This window comes from Manacus vitellinus, unplaced genomic scaffold (genome assembly GCF_001715985.3).
Source record: "Manacus vitellinus isolate BGI_N305 unplaced genomic scaffold, ASM171598v3 scaffold_16_pilon, whole genome shotgun sequence".
Classification (NCBI taxonomy): domain Eukaryota; kingdom Metazoa; phylum Chordata; class Aves; order Passeriformes; family Pipridae; genus Manacus; species Manacus vitellinus.
The window spans coordinates 301,061-311,614 of record NW_021939189.1 but is presented as its reverse complement, the minus strand read 5'-3'; the positions used below and the strand labels follow the sequence as shown (position 1 = coordinate 311,614).

The window sequence follows — 10,554 nt, the reverse complement described above, 5'->3', positions numbered from 1 at the left end:
GGCCCCGGCAGCGTGTGCCGGAGCCCCGGCAGCGTGTGAGCACAGCCCCGGCAGCGTGTGCAGCGTGTGCGTGAGCCCCGCGGGCCCTCAGGCCTGGCCAGGGTTGGGCTTGATCAGGCCATAGGCCACAGCCTGGGCCAGGCTCTCCTGGGCTGCCTGGGCCACTCGCGGCTTGTCCTTGTCCTTGGCCAGCACCGAGAGGATCTCCAGCATCTCGCTGGCGATGAGCTGTTCAGCCACTTCCCGTGCTGCCGCCATCATGTTCATCACCACTACGGCACCGCGGTGCTGCAGCTCGGCGCTGGGGCTCAGCAGCAGGGCCTGCAGGATCTCCAGCCAGTGCACCGTCTGCAGGGGAGTGGGGCCAACATCAGCATGGCCCCTCGAGAGAAGGGAGCCAGCTCCTCCTCCCTGACAGTCCCAGATTAGTCAGGCTGAGGGGTCAGGACAGGTTGCTCCCTCTTCTGGGGCCAGCACTGGGACAGAGCTCCAGGCCACCATGGGGAGGGAATAAGGGACACAGGGTGCTGTCCCGCCCCACTGCTGGGCACTCACCACCTGGGGGATGCGCTTGCAGATGGGAGGGTGCAGGGCAGTGAGCATTGCCAGGGTCCCCGAGGCTGCCCGACGCAGCTTCTCATCTTCCTCCCCGCTGTACAGGACCATCAGCTTTAGCCGGTCGCTGCCCTCTGCCAGGAACAGCTCCTGCACCTGCACAGGAGGATGAGGAGGGGATGGGTGGGGGTGTGGGGGTCCAGCAGCCCAGCGCAGACCCCAGCCCAGCCCAGCCCTCACCTCCTTGCTCATGGCCATGTTGCACATACACTCAGTCGCAGCCAGCCGGATCAGCTCGTGCTCCTCAAACATGTAGCCCTCGATCATGGGCACAGCCCGCTCCTTCAGGATCTTCTGCCTGCAGGGTGGGGAGTGTGAGTGCTCCCTGCCCAGGGAAGCCCACTGGGCCTGAGGGAACAGTCAGCTCCCCTCTCCTCCCTTCTTACCGCAGCCTCTCGCTGATGCCGGCCAGGTTGGTCAAGGCCATCAGCCCCTCAAAGTTCTCCAGGCCCGTGCGCTGCAGGTGCAGGAGGCTGACCAGGGGTCGCACCACCTCGTAGATCTGTAGAGACAGCACACATGGGACTGAGTCAGTGCCCACTGCTGTTCTTACATGAGCCGCTGGTTGGCAGACCTGACCCCCATTTCCCAGCCACAGCACTCACCCGCTCCCCAGGGAATGCCATCTCTGGGTTAGAAGTGATGGTGATCTTTGCCAGGGCCTGTGCTGCCTTGGTCTGCCCCACCTCAGTGCCCTCCAGGGACAGTGGGATCAGAGCCTGTGAGCAGAAACAGCAGCTCATCCTGCAGCCAGCCCACAGCAGCCTCATGTACGAGGCAGCAAGTCTGGCCCCTGCAAAGCAGAGACCCCCAGCCCCCTCGAGCCCCAGCCACCCAGATCGGTGCAGGGTAACAGCACAGTGGGGTCCCATCCCCTCACCTTGCCTCCTCCCTGCGCAACCACGCCACCTCGGTCCTCTGCCTCCTCCACCAGTGCCAGGAACACTCTAGGGACAAAGTGGGAGCAGCTGGAGCACCCAGACAGCTGCAGGGGGCCCAGGCTGCACCGGACTCCTGGACATTCCCATTACTGTCCAGGAGCCATCATTCACCATGGACACGTAAGTTGGCCAGCAGGATGTCAGCAGCCTGGAAACCCAGCTCCCTCCTGTCCCTTAGCACACCCATACCTGGAGATCAGCTCCCGACAGGAGTTGGTGAGCGCCGGGTTCTCACTTTTTACCATGCAGGCCAGAGCCGACACCACGCCGGCCATCAACAGCTTCCGCACCCGCCGCTTCACGAACTCTGGCTTGTCCTGTCCCACAGGTGGGGTCACAGTTGGCTCAGGGGCACCAGCTGGCTGGCGAGGTGCCTGACCTCACCCCTGTGGGCCCCAAGGACACCCTGTCCCACCCTCCCCTCTCCTCCTGAGCACAGCCATACCCCACTCACCTTGGGGTGCTGCTCTGGAATGTGCTGCTTGGCGTACTTGGCCAGCTCCAGCATCTGCGGGTCCGGCTCCTCATGGTCGTAGCTGTTAGTGCAATTCACCAGCGTGGAGGCGACAGCATAGAGCACACTCCTGTCCTCTGACTGCAGTGATAACGGTCACACATCACACTCGTGGCAGGGAGGAGCAGCCAGGGCTGGAGCCCACCCAACATCTTCCACATACCCCACCCCACAGCGTGAGCCCCACACCCCTTCTGGCATGTTTCCCTGGTGTCAGGGTGCCCACCCTGCAGTGCTTGGCACATACCTTGGCCAGGTGGAACATGGCCTGCATTGCTGCCTTGTCCTCCACAAACTCCTCCTTGACATCTGCATCAAAGGTGAGGTAGGCCAGGCCTTCCACAGCCCAGCGCCGTGTGCCTGCGTCGATGGCCTCATTGCAGAGCCACCTGGGAGAACAGTCCTTGAGCCCAGCTGCAGGAGCCCATCTGTGAGGCACCCTGCCCACTCCCTCCGCACCCGGCCCCACTCACTTGCGGCACTGCTTGGCCAGCTTCATGGTGGAGCCCTCGGCAAACTGCTTCATGCTGAAGTCAGTACCGCCAGCAGATCCCAGCTTGCAGAGCCCCTGCAGCCAGGACCAGAATGGGGGAGCAGGAATGGGCACGAGCACCCCAGTGTGCCTCCCAGACCCCCAGCAGGGAAGGGCAGTGCTGTGAGTGGTGGTCCTGCACCCACAGCCCGCCCCGGGGCTCATCCCCGTGGCTCCTCCATCCCGCCGCACTCACCACGAGCGCACGGATGCGGATGCTGTCCCTCTCGCTGTGCTTGTAGATCTCCTTGAGCAGGCTGACGCCGTTGGCTGTGATGAAGGAGGCACGCTTGGCCTTGTCGGCCGCATGGATCAGCGCCTCCACCGCTACCAGCTGGTGGGCCTCACAGACAGAGGCACACAGGGACAGCACGCTGTCCATGATGCCCTCCAGCTCCAGCACCCTGTTGCCTGCGTCCAAGGGGCCCTGCAGCAGGCATGACACCGTCTGGATAGCCCGCAGCTTCCCCAGCAGTTCGTGCCCCTCGAACCAGCCCCTGTGCACAAAGACCACCAAAAAAGGTCAAGCTGATCCCACCTGCTGCCTCCTGCTCCACCTGCTGAATACCCCCACAGTGGGTCTGCAGTTGACTTTAGCACTGAGAGTGACAGGTCCTACCAGGTTGTGGGTGACCGAACCCCCGAGCCCCTGGGACCCCCGGCTCACCTCACGTAGTCCTCGCACAGGTGGTGGAAGTTTTCCCTCTCGGCATCGCACTTCAGGTCCTCGTACAGTTTGCTCAGCAGGACGGAGGCACTCATCCGGCTGTTCTCCGTCACAGGCAGGCTGCCCGGGCTGCCGCACACCGTGCTGCCCACCTCCAGGATCTTCTTCAGGCCTGGCAGGGGTCAGACACCCTGGTGAGGGGCACTTTGGCATGTGCAGAACCATGGCAGAGGGGCACAATGCCCCAGTGGGACGCTACTGGCCATTCCGCTCACCCTGGTCAATCACCCAGAGACTCATGCTGTTGTTGGTCTCCTTTGGTGACTTCCTGGGCACCACCTTGATAAGCAGGTTGAGGGCGTTGTCACGGCCGTGTGCTGAGGCCCCTTCCAGTGCCAGCAGCTCCAGGAGGTGCTTGATCAGCAGTTTCAGGTCCCTAGAGGAATCTTCCAGAAGAGACAGTGCCCAGCAGTCAGTGCCTTGGGCACAGCCTCACCCCTACTGTTGTACAGCTGGCAGAGACGCTGCCATGACCAGGGACTTCTGCCTCCTGTTAACCCTGGACCAAAGCCTGGCTTTGCCACAGGGAGCAGTGACAGGATGGACAGCAGGAGAAGAGCCCACAGCAGCTCTGCACTTCCCTGGGACTGTCCCCTCCCACCAGCCAGCAAAGGCTGCCCACACTCACCCAGCACCACTGCGTCCTCCTTCCCACGGAAGTCCTTCTGCAGCCCCTCCTTCAGGGAATCGAACATCACATGCAGCAGGTTGCAGGCAGCCAGGGACACCTGCTCATGCTCCACACCCAGCACTGCCGAGAGACGGGGGGCCCCCAGCTCTGCCAGGATGGCCGAGGTCTGCAGGTACAAGCACACCTGTCTGCTGAAGGCCCTGGGGAAGCCTTGGCACTTACCACCCCCGTATCAGGATTCTTCCCTCTTACAAACTCAGGCCTGGCACATGGCAGCTCAGAGCTCCCCTGTCTGACACTTTGCAGCCTCCCCAGCGTGGTTCTCCCCTGGGTGCAGCGGTACCTACCCGGGAGCGGTGGCCGGAGCACAACCCCACCAGCGTGCGCAGGGCTGCCAGCATCAGGTCAGCCTTGGCCGTGTCCAGCAGCTGCGTCAGCAGCCGCACACCATCACTCTGGAAGATCTTCTCTGCTCCAGCCTCCTCTCGTGCCAGCACGATCAGGTTCTGCACAGCCTGGGAAAGGAGACTCCTGTCTAGATCACCAGTCCACCGAACACAGGAACCCCTGGCAGCCACAGGCACCCGCCCTCCACCGTCTCGGGGAGCACATTCTGCAGGGGGGAGCCTGGTCTGCCCAGGCAGCACCACTAATCCACTGTGGACCTGAGAGCACTGAGCCTCCCCTTCTCACCTCCCAGCCACAGCACTACCCCCTGCTCTCTGAGCTCAGACCTTCTGCTTCTTGTCCGCATCCTCTTCTTTAGGATCCAGCAAGATCTGGAACATCTGCTGTACCTTTGAGTCCGTGCAGGACATGGTCTTCATCTGAGAGAGAGCAGAAAGAGCAACTCAGCCCTCCTTGCCTCCCCCAGCTGTCCACAGCCACAGGGGGTCCGGCAGTCCCCCAACTGCCCCCACCACTGACCTTCTCGTGCATGCTGCTGCCCAGCGCACGCAGGGCCTCCTGGAAGGCCTTGTTCCTGGGCTCCAGGCTCACGCACCGCTGCAGGTCACCGACGGCCTGGTCCAGGCGGCCCAGCTGCTGCAGCGCCTGGCTACGGCGGAACAGCGCCTTCACGTCCCGGCCGTCGGCCTCAATGGCTGTGCACAAGAGAGTCTATCGCAGAGCCCCCAGCCTGCCCTGGCCTGCCCTGGTGGGCAGCACAGAGGCCAGCCCCCCTCAGCCCCACTGACGGTACCTTTAGTTGCATCAGCCTCCGCCTTGGCGTAATCCTCCTGCAGAGATTTGGGAGAGGCAAAACCTGAGGGCTGCCCAGGCAGGCCCCGCATAGACCAACACCCCCCATTTTGGGGAGCAGGGACAGGCTGGGAACACCGTCACTGCACACTGTGAGCCAGCCCAGCGCGACACCCTGTCCTTCCTAGAACGCAACCCTCAAGGGATCCCTGTGGAGCCCTAGGGCCCCCGATGCTTTTCAGGTGCTTCTGGTCTACTCAGGCCCCTGAAACTCCTTGTGTTCCCCCCTTGCCTCAGAGACAGTTCCCCAGGGGGAGATCAGAGATGCTGTGACTGCCTGGGGACAGCCCCAGGGCACATGCACAGCCCAGGCACAGACGGGAGCATCCTGGCCCCCACAGCCCACCTGGGAGGTGAGGCAGCAGGGGACAGTGGGCAGGGGCAGGGGAAAAGGTGAGCAGAGACAACATCTGATAGTGCCCTGTCTGGGACCAAGAGCATTCTACTTGGGGACCGACACTGCCTCCGGCGCAGGGAGCACCTGGCCAAGGCAGACAGCCCCAGCCGGCCGGGCAGGTTCTGCGGGGCCGCCCCGCCCCGCCCCGCGCTCACCAGTTTCAGGTAGCAGGCGGCCCGGTTGCGGTGCAGCACAGCGCGCTCCGGCGCGGCGTCGCTCAGGCTCAGCGCCTCCGTGTAGGCAGCGAGGGCCGCGCCGTGGTCCCCCGCCTGGAACAGCGCGTTGCCCCGCGCCCGCAGTTGCTCCGCCGTCACCTGCCGACGGGAACCGCTTGGGACGCAGCCCCGGGCCCCATATCGGCGGCTGCCCGGAGACGGGCCCGGGATCCCGGGACAGGGAGTCCCCGGGACAGGGACCCGCCCGCCCCAGCACGCCGGTCTCAGCCCCGAGCCCCCCCGGTCCCGCCCGGTCCCGTCCCGGTCCCGCCCGTCCCCGCTCACCGGCTCCTCCATCGCGCTCGTGACGTCACCGCCGATCGCCCGGGGAACCCGGACGCCACCGCCCGTGTCACGTGACGGGGCGGGGCCGAGCCTGCAGCGCCGCCCCGCGGCCCGGCGGTCCCGGCACCAAGCGCCTGCGGCCTCGTGGCTGTCCCCGCGCGTCCCCCCGGACACCCCCCGTGCTGCACCCCGGGGGCGAGTGCCACCACCCCTACACCCCTGCCCCACCCGCGGGACCCCCTCAACAGCCCCGGCTGGGGCGTGGCAGGCTGGGGGCACCGTGGGAAGGCTGGGCACGGGGCAGGTGCCCTCCCCGGGGTCTGCAGGGTGGGCAGTGGGCGCAGGGCAGGAGGCGGCCGAGGTGGCAGCGTCGGGTCCAGTAGAAGTGGCAGAGGTCGATGGCCATGAGCAGGAGGACAAGGAGCCCGTAGAGCCCAACAAAGGGCAAGGCCAGTGGGTTCCTGCGAGGGGGTTGCACTTCAGGAGGGGGCAGCCATGGCCTCCCCCAGCACAGCGGCACTAGGGAGGGCCACCCAGGGCCCGGTGTGGGCTCCAAGGGACAGCACAGGCCCAATGCCAACAGCCACGGGAGGTCCCTGGGGCTGTGCTGGGATCCCCGAGCAGCACACCCACACTAGGGAGGGCCACCCAGGGCCCGGTGTGGGCTCCAAGGGACAGCACAGGCCCAATGCCAACAGCCACGGGAGGTCCCTGGGGCAGCACACCCAGCCACAGTCCTGCTCACCGGAGTAGCTCAGGGCTGGCCAGGCTGGAGAGGTTCACCCCGGTGAGGGCCTCCAGGGCCAGCTGGGAGCAGCAGGACTTGAGGGCGCGCGGGCTGGGCTGGCAGCAGTAGCGGTGGCCGGGAGGGTCAGTCAGCCGTGGGCAGTAGAAGCCGGGGTGGGAGCGGCCGTCACGGCCAACGTAGCCCTCGCAGAGGTGCAGGTTCTGCACTGAGACTGCGGCGGGTAGCAGGGGCTTGGAGAGGGCCAGGAGGGAGTCCCCACTGCGTGAGCCACAGAGCCACACGGTGCCGGCAGGACAGGCTGCCAGCTCCAGCAAGGGGGCCCTTGCAGGGATGCCACAGAGCAGAGCCTTCCCAGTCCCAGCAGGGATGAACTGGAGCTCACTAGCCCCAGGGGACCTGGCTAAAATGACACAGGGACCCTTGGCTCAGCTCTCAGCGTGGGCTCCAGCCCCCCAGCAGTGCCTGCTGCAGCCACGGCCCTGTGTGTGCCGTGACCACCAGCGCTTGCCATGGCCTCAACAAGGGCAAACATGGGTGAGGAGGGTGATGGTGGCAGAGGGGAGGGGAAAACCCTCGGGGACATCAGGTCAGCCCCCATCTCTCCATGCTGAATCTTTCCCTGTTCCCCATGACCCCACAAGGACAGCACTTACACCCCACAGATGTGCTGCAGTGGGACCAACCCCAGCACCACCACACCTCAGCCACCATCCCCAGCATGAACCACCACCTCCCACTGTGGACCACTGCCTCCTAGCACAGATGCCTCCAGCCTCCGTTCTGGGCTGTCAGGGAGCAACCCCCAAGGGACAAAGCTTCGTCAGGGATGGGGAGGATAGGTTCAGGGAACAGAAGGGGCAGGAGTGGGGCTGTACCTGTCCCAAGGATGCTGGGGAACAGAGCCGTGGTGAGGAGCAGCTGGAGCAGGAGCCCACCCAGCCTCATCCTGGCCGACACTGAGCAGAGGCAGCTCTGGCTCCAGTGGAGGCAGAAACCACAGCCACTCCTGCTCCCGCCTCCATCGCAGCCCATCAAGAGCCGCTCAGAGCCATTAGAGCCTCCTGCACTCACTCAGGCTCAGTCCGCAGGGACCAGGGCGGAGGCGGGAGCATCAGTAATGAGCTTCTGGGGCCAGGAGCTCCTTCCCCACCCAGCCACGGATCAGCAGCCACAGGGTCCAGGGCCCTGGTTGGGCACCGGGACCCGTCCCAGGATCCAGGAATTATGGCGAAGGCCGTGGGCCAGGCCAGGGCATGGGGTGAGTGCCTGGCACCAGGTGGGGGCAGGTCGCCTGTGCTGCAGTCCCTCAGCACCCACTCCCTCATCACCCACCCCTGGGCAGGGCCCTGCGCCAGCCCCCTGGCCCCCTGCCAGCCATGACATTAGCCAGGCTCCAGCAGAGGGTCTCCATGCCAGGCATCCTCCAGGTGCTGCAAAGGGCCGAGCTGCTGGGGCTGGTCCATGCTGGCCCCACGAACTCAGCCCCTTCCAGGGCTGTGGGATGCAGGACCACGGCCGAGCCTGTAGCACGCAGAGGTGCCGAAGGCTGTGCAGGAATCATGGAAGCACAGAATCATTTAGGTTGGAAAAGACCTCTAAGTTCATTGAGTCCAATGAAGCCAGAGCTGAGGGAGCTCCCCCGCCTCCCCCTGCAGCCCTCCCCGCTGGCAGTAATTAGCCCCAGGGGCCAGGGAGCTCGAAGCCCCTGCGGTTCCCACAGCAACCAGGAGGATGCTCTGGTGAGGTGGCATCAGCACCTGCACCTCAGCTGCTGCAGCCTCAGCAGAGACTGGACTGCCAGGCTCACACTGAAACGGGGCTAAAGGCTCTGGATTTGGGAGAGGCCATTGCCATGCTTCCCCCCGTCACTGCTGCCAGCACAAGGAGCTGCCTGACTCCTGTCCCCCTGGCTCCTGCTGCCAAGCATGGCTGGGCCTGGCCATGCCACCAGCCTTTCACACCCAGCTCAAGATCTGGGAGCACTGGCAGGGCAGGGACCTCAAAGAGCAGAGGACAGCACAGCTCTGGCAGCCCACCCAGCCCACCCAGAGCTGGCCCCGAGCCAGACTCCCCACCTTGGGTGCTGCCCTGTCTCCCCATGGCGCACTGTTCCCACTCACCTGCATGGGAGGCACAAACCACACACAGACTGGGCCTTTGGAAACAGCCTCGTGTTTCCTATGAGCTCCAGGTGAGCTCAGTCTCTAGTCCACAGCACCTCTCCAGGCAACTGCCCAACACCACCGATCAGCCCCATTCTGCCCCACTAGGCCAGGGGAGCCCAGCACAGGCCCCTGCCCCAGCCACTGGGGTGGCCACACTCCTGGGCAGCCTGTGAACATGGCAGGGCAGCAGTGCCCATCCCACCAGCAGCAGCAGAGCCTGGCCTGTTGCTCCTGCCAGCTGTGCTCAGCCCACCCGGCACCACATTCCGCAGCCTCCGCCCAGCCCCGGCCACAGCAGTTCATTCCAAAATCTATCTGAGAATGTGGGACTAATAAATTAGAAGGCAGCAGCAGCCTCTGCAAGTCCGGCGCCTCCTGCCCGCGCCCACCACAGTGCTGCTGGCCCTGCTCTCCTGCAGTGCTGGTGCTGCTCCCACGCTGCCCAGCCACTCTGCTCCTCTCCCACTCCACACACTACCCCAGGCGGATGCGGAATGTGGCAATTTCCATGGGGTCCAGGTAGATGTTGGTGCTGTTGGAAGCCGTGCCCAGTGGATACATCAGCGTCAGTGAGGTGGGCTGCAGGGAGCCCAGCTCCAGCCCCTGGAACAGGCCTCCCAGGACCAGCTGGGGAGAGAGGAGGGAGAAGAGAGCAGGCCTGGGTGCTGCCTCTGGTGCCTGGGGCAGCACTGTGCCCAGGGCAGCCTGATATGTGGCATGCCAGCCATGCCGAGGTCCAGCCTGGCTCTGACTCAGTGTGGGTGTGGGGCAGTCTAGCCCTACCTTGCCCTGGCTTGTAGTGCAGTTGAAGCCCAGGTTCTTGGCCTCCAGGCTGCAGTCAAAGCCTTTGCGGTGCAGAATCAGCGCTGCCTCGGCCGAGGGTAGTGAGTCGTCCTGGGGGAAGCCAGGGCGTGAGGCACAACAGTGCGGACAGCAGGGCAAGAGCCCCCCAGAGTCCTGTCACACCCAGGCTGTAGCTCACTTCTGCCTGCAACATCCGCAAGTTAAGGATGTGGAAGTCGCAGGGGAGGGTGGTGGCAAGGGGCACGAAGGAGCGCAGGGCTGGCACAGCTGGCTTCTCCAGCGCCACCGGCATGACCAGGGCCTCGGCATTCAGGTGCATGGAGGTGATGTGGCTCAGCAGGGAGGGGAAGCTGATGGGGCGTTCGTCCTGCACCTGCCAAGGAGCACATGGGTCAGTATAGGCCTGGGGAGCCGTGGGGCCAGGCAGAGCCTGGGCAGGGCCCACAGAACGAACCACTGCTCCAGCAGTGCCCCGAGACCAGGTACCTGCAGGCACAGGGCACCCAGAGCTGCCCCCACCCAGGCAGGACTCCCTTCCCCAGCACCCAAACAGGACCCCATCTAGCTGATGCTCAGACTATGGACCTGCTACGGGCCTGGCTAGGCTAGTGGCTAGCAGCTAGTGCACGAGACAGGGAGAGACAGCAGGGCCAGGCCGGCCATTACCTCAGGGCTGCCAGTCCTGGTGCCAGGGAAGCCCAAGGCTTTAAACATGGAGAC

General features: G+C 64.8%; 3 protein-coding genes across 4 annotated transcripts in view; all 3 read right to left on the bottom strand.

Moving 5' to 3' along the window:
• Nucleotides 1-13: 13 nt before the first annotated feature.
• On the bottom strand, nucleotides 14-6,176 carry UNC45A (unc-45 myosin chaperone A). Its single transcript, XM_029958718.1, has 20 exons — nucleotides 6,118-6,176; nucleotides 5,773-5,931; nucleotides 5,162-5,198; nucleotides 4,888-5,063; nucleotides 4,695-4,787; nucleotides 4,308-4,475; nucleotides 3,958-4,126; nucleotides 3,545-3,715; nucleotides 3,270-3,441; nucleotides 2,799-3,099; nucleotides 2,544-2,638; nucleotides 2,318-2,459; nucleotides 2,011-2,151; nucleotides 1,746-1,873; nucleotides 1,496-1,562; nucleotides 1,221-1,334; nucleotides 1,002-1,117; nucleotides 796-913; nucleotides 556-711; nucleotides 14-348 (listed from the first exon to the last, which is right to left on the bottom strand). The coding sequence occupies exons 1-20, from the start codon at nucleotides 6,127-6,129 to the stop codon at nucleotides 88-90; spliced, it is 2,796 nt and encodes a 931-aa protein (XP_029814578.1). The 5' UTR covers nucleotides 6,130-6,176; the 3' UTR covers nucleotides 14-87.
• A 182-nt stretch (nucleotides 6,177-6,358) lies between these two features.
• LOC115307302 (protein shisa-like-1) lies at nucleotides 6,359-7,810 on the bottom strand. The gene is made up of 3 exons (XM_029958754.1): nucleotides 7,741-7,810; nucleotides 6,863-7,265; nucleotides 6,359-6,578 (listed from the first exon to the last, which is right to left on the bottom strand). The coding sequence occupies exons 1-3, from the start codon at nucleotides 7,808-7,810 to the stop codon at nucleotides 6,359-6,361; spliced, it is 693 nt and encodes a 230-aa protein (XP_029814614.1).
• A 1,438-nt stretch (nucleotides 7,811-9,248) lies between these two features.
• Nucleotides 9,249-10,554, bottom strand: part of MAN2A2 (mannosidase alpha class 2A member 2) — a 7,726-nt gene continuing 6,420 nt past the window's right edge. The window contains exons 20-22 of one of the 2 annotated variants that reach the window (XM_029958817.1): nucleotides 10,013-10,207; nucleotides 9,814-9,924; nucleotides 9,249-9,657 (exon numbers count right to left, since the gene is read on the bottom strand). In XM_029958817.1, coding sequence (XP_029814677.1) covers nucleotides 9,505-9,657; nucleotides 9,814-9,924; nucleotides 10,013-10,207 — 459 coding nt within the window. In that variant the 3' untranslated portion in view covers nucleotides 9,249-9,504. Of the gene's footprint in view, nucleotides 9,658-9,813; nucleotides 9,925-10,012; nucleotides 10,208-10,435 lie in introns of those variants that run through there. The other variant, XM_029958818.1, reaches the window with a different exon arrangement.

Coding starts and splice junctions, on each gene's coding strand:
- LOC115307302 (XM_029958754.1), bottom strand. CDS start 7,810: ATGAGGCTGGGTGGGCTCCTGCTCCAGCTGCTCCTCACCACGGCTCTG. Junction 7,266..7,740: donor CCCCAGCATCCTTGGGACAG/GTACAGCCCCAC, acceptor GTGTCATTTTAG/CCAGGTCCCCTGGGGCTAGT. Junction 6,579..6,862: donor GCCAGCCCTGAGCTACTCCG/GTGAGCAGGACT, acceptor ACCCCCTCGCAG/GAACCCACTGGCCTTGCCCT.
- UNC45A (XM_029958718.1), bottom strand. Junction 2,639..2,798: donor TCCGCATCCGTGCGCTCGTG/GTGAGTGCGGCG, acceptor TCCTGGCTGCAG/GGGCTCTGCAAGCTGGGATC. Junction 1,563..1,745: donor TGTCGGGAGCTGATCTCCAG/GTATGGGTGTGC, acceptor CTTTGTCCCTAG/AGTGTTCCTGGCACTGGTGG.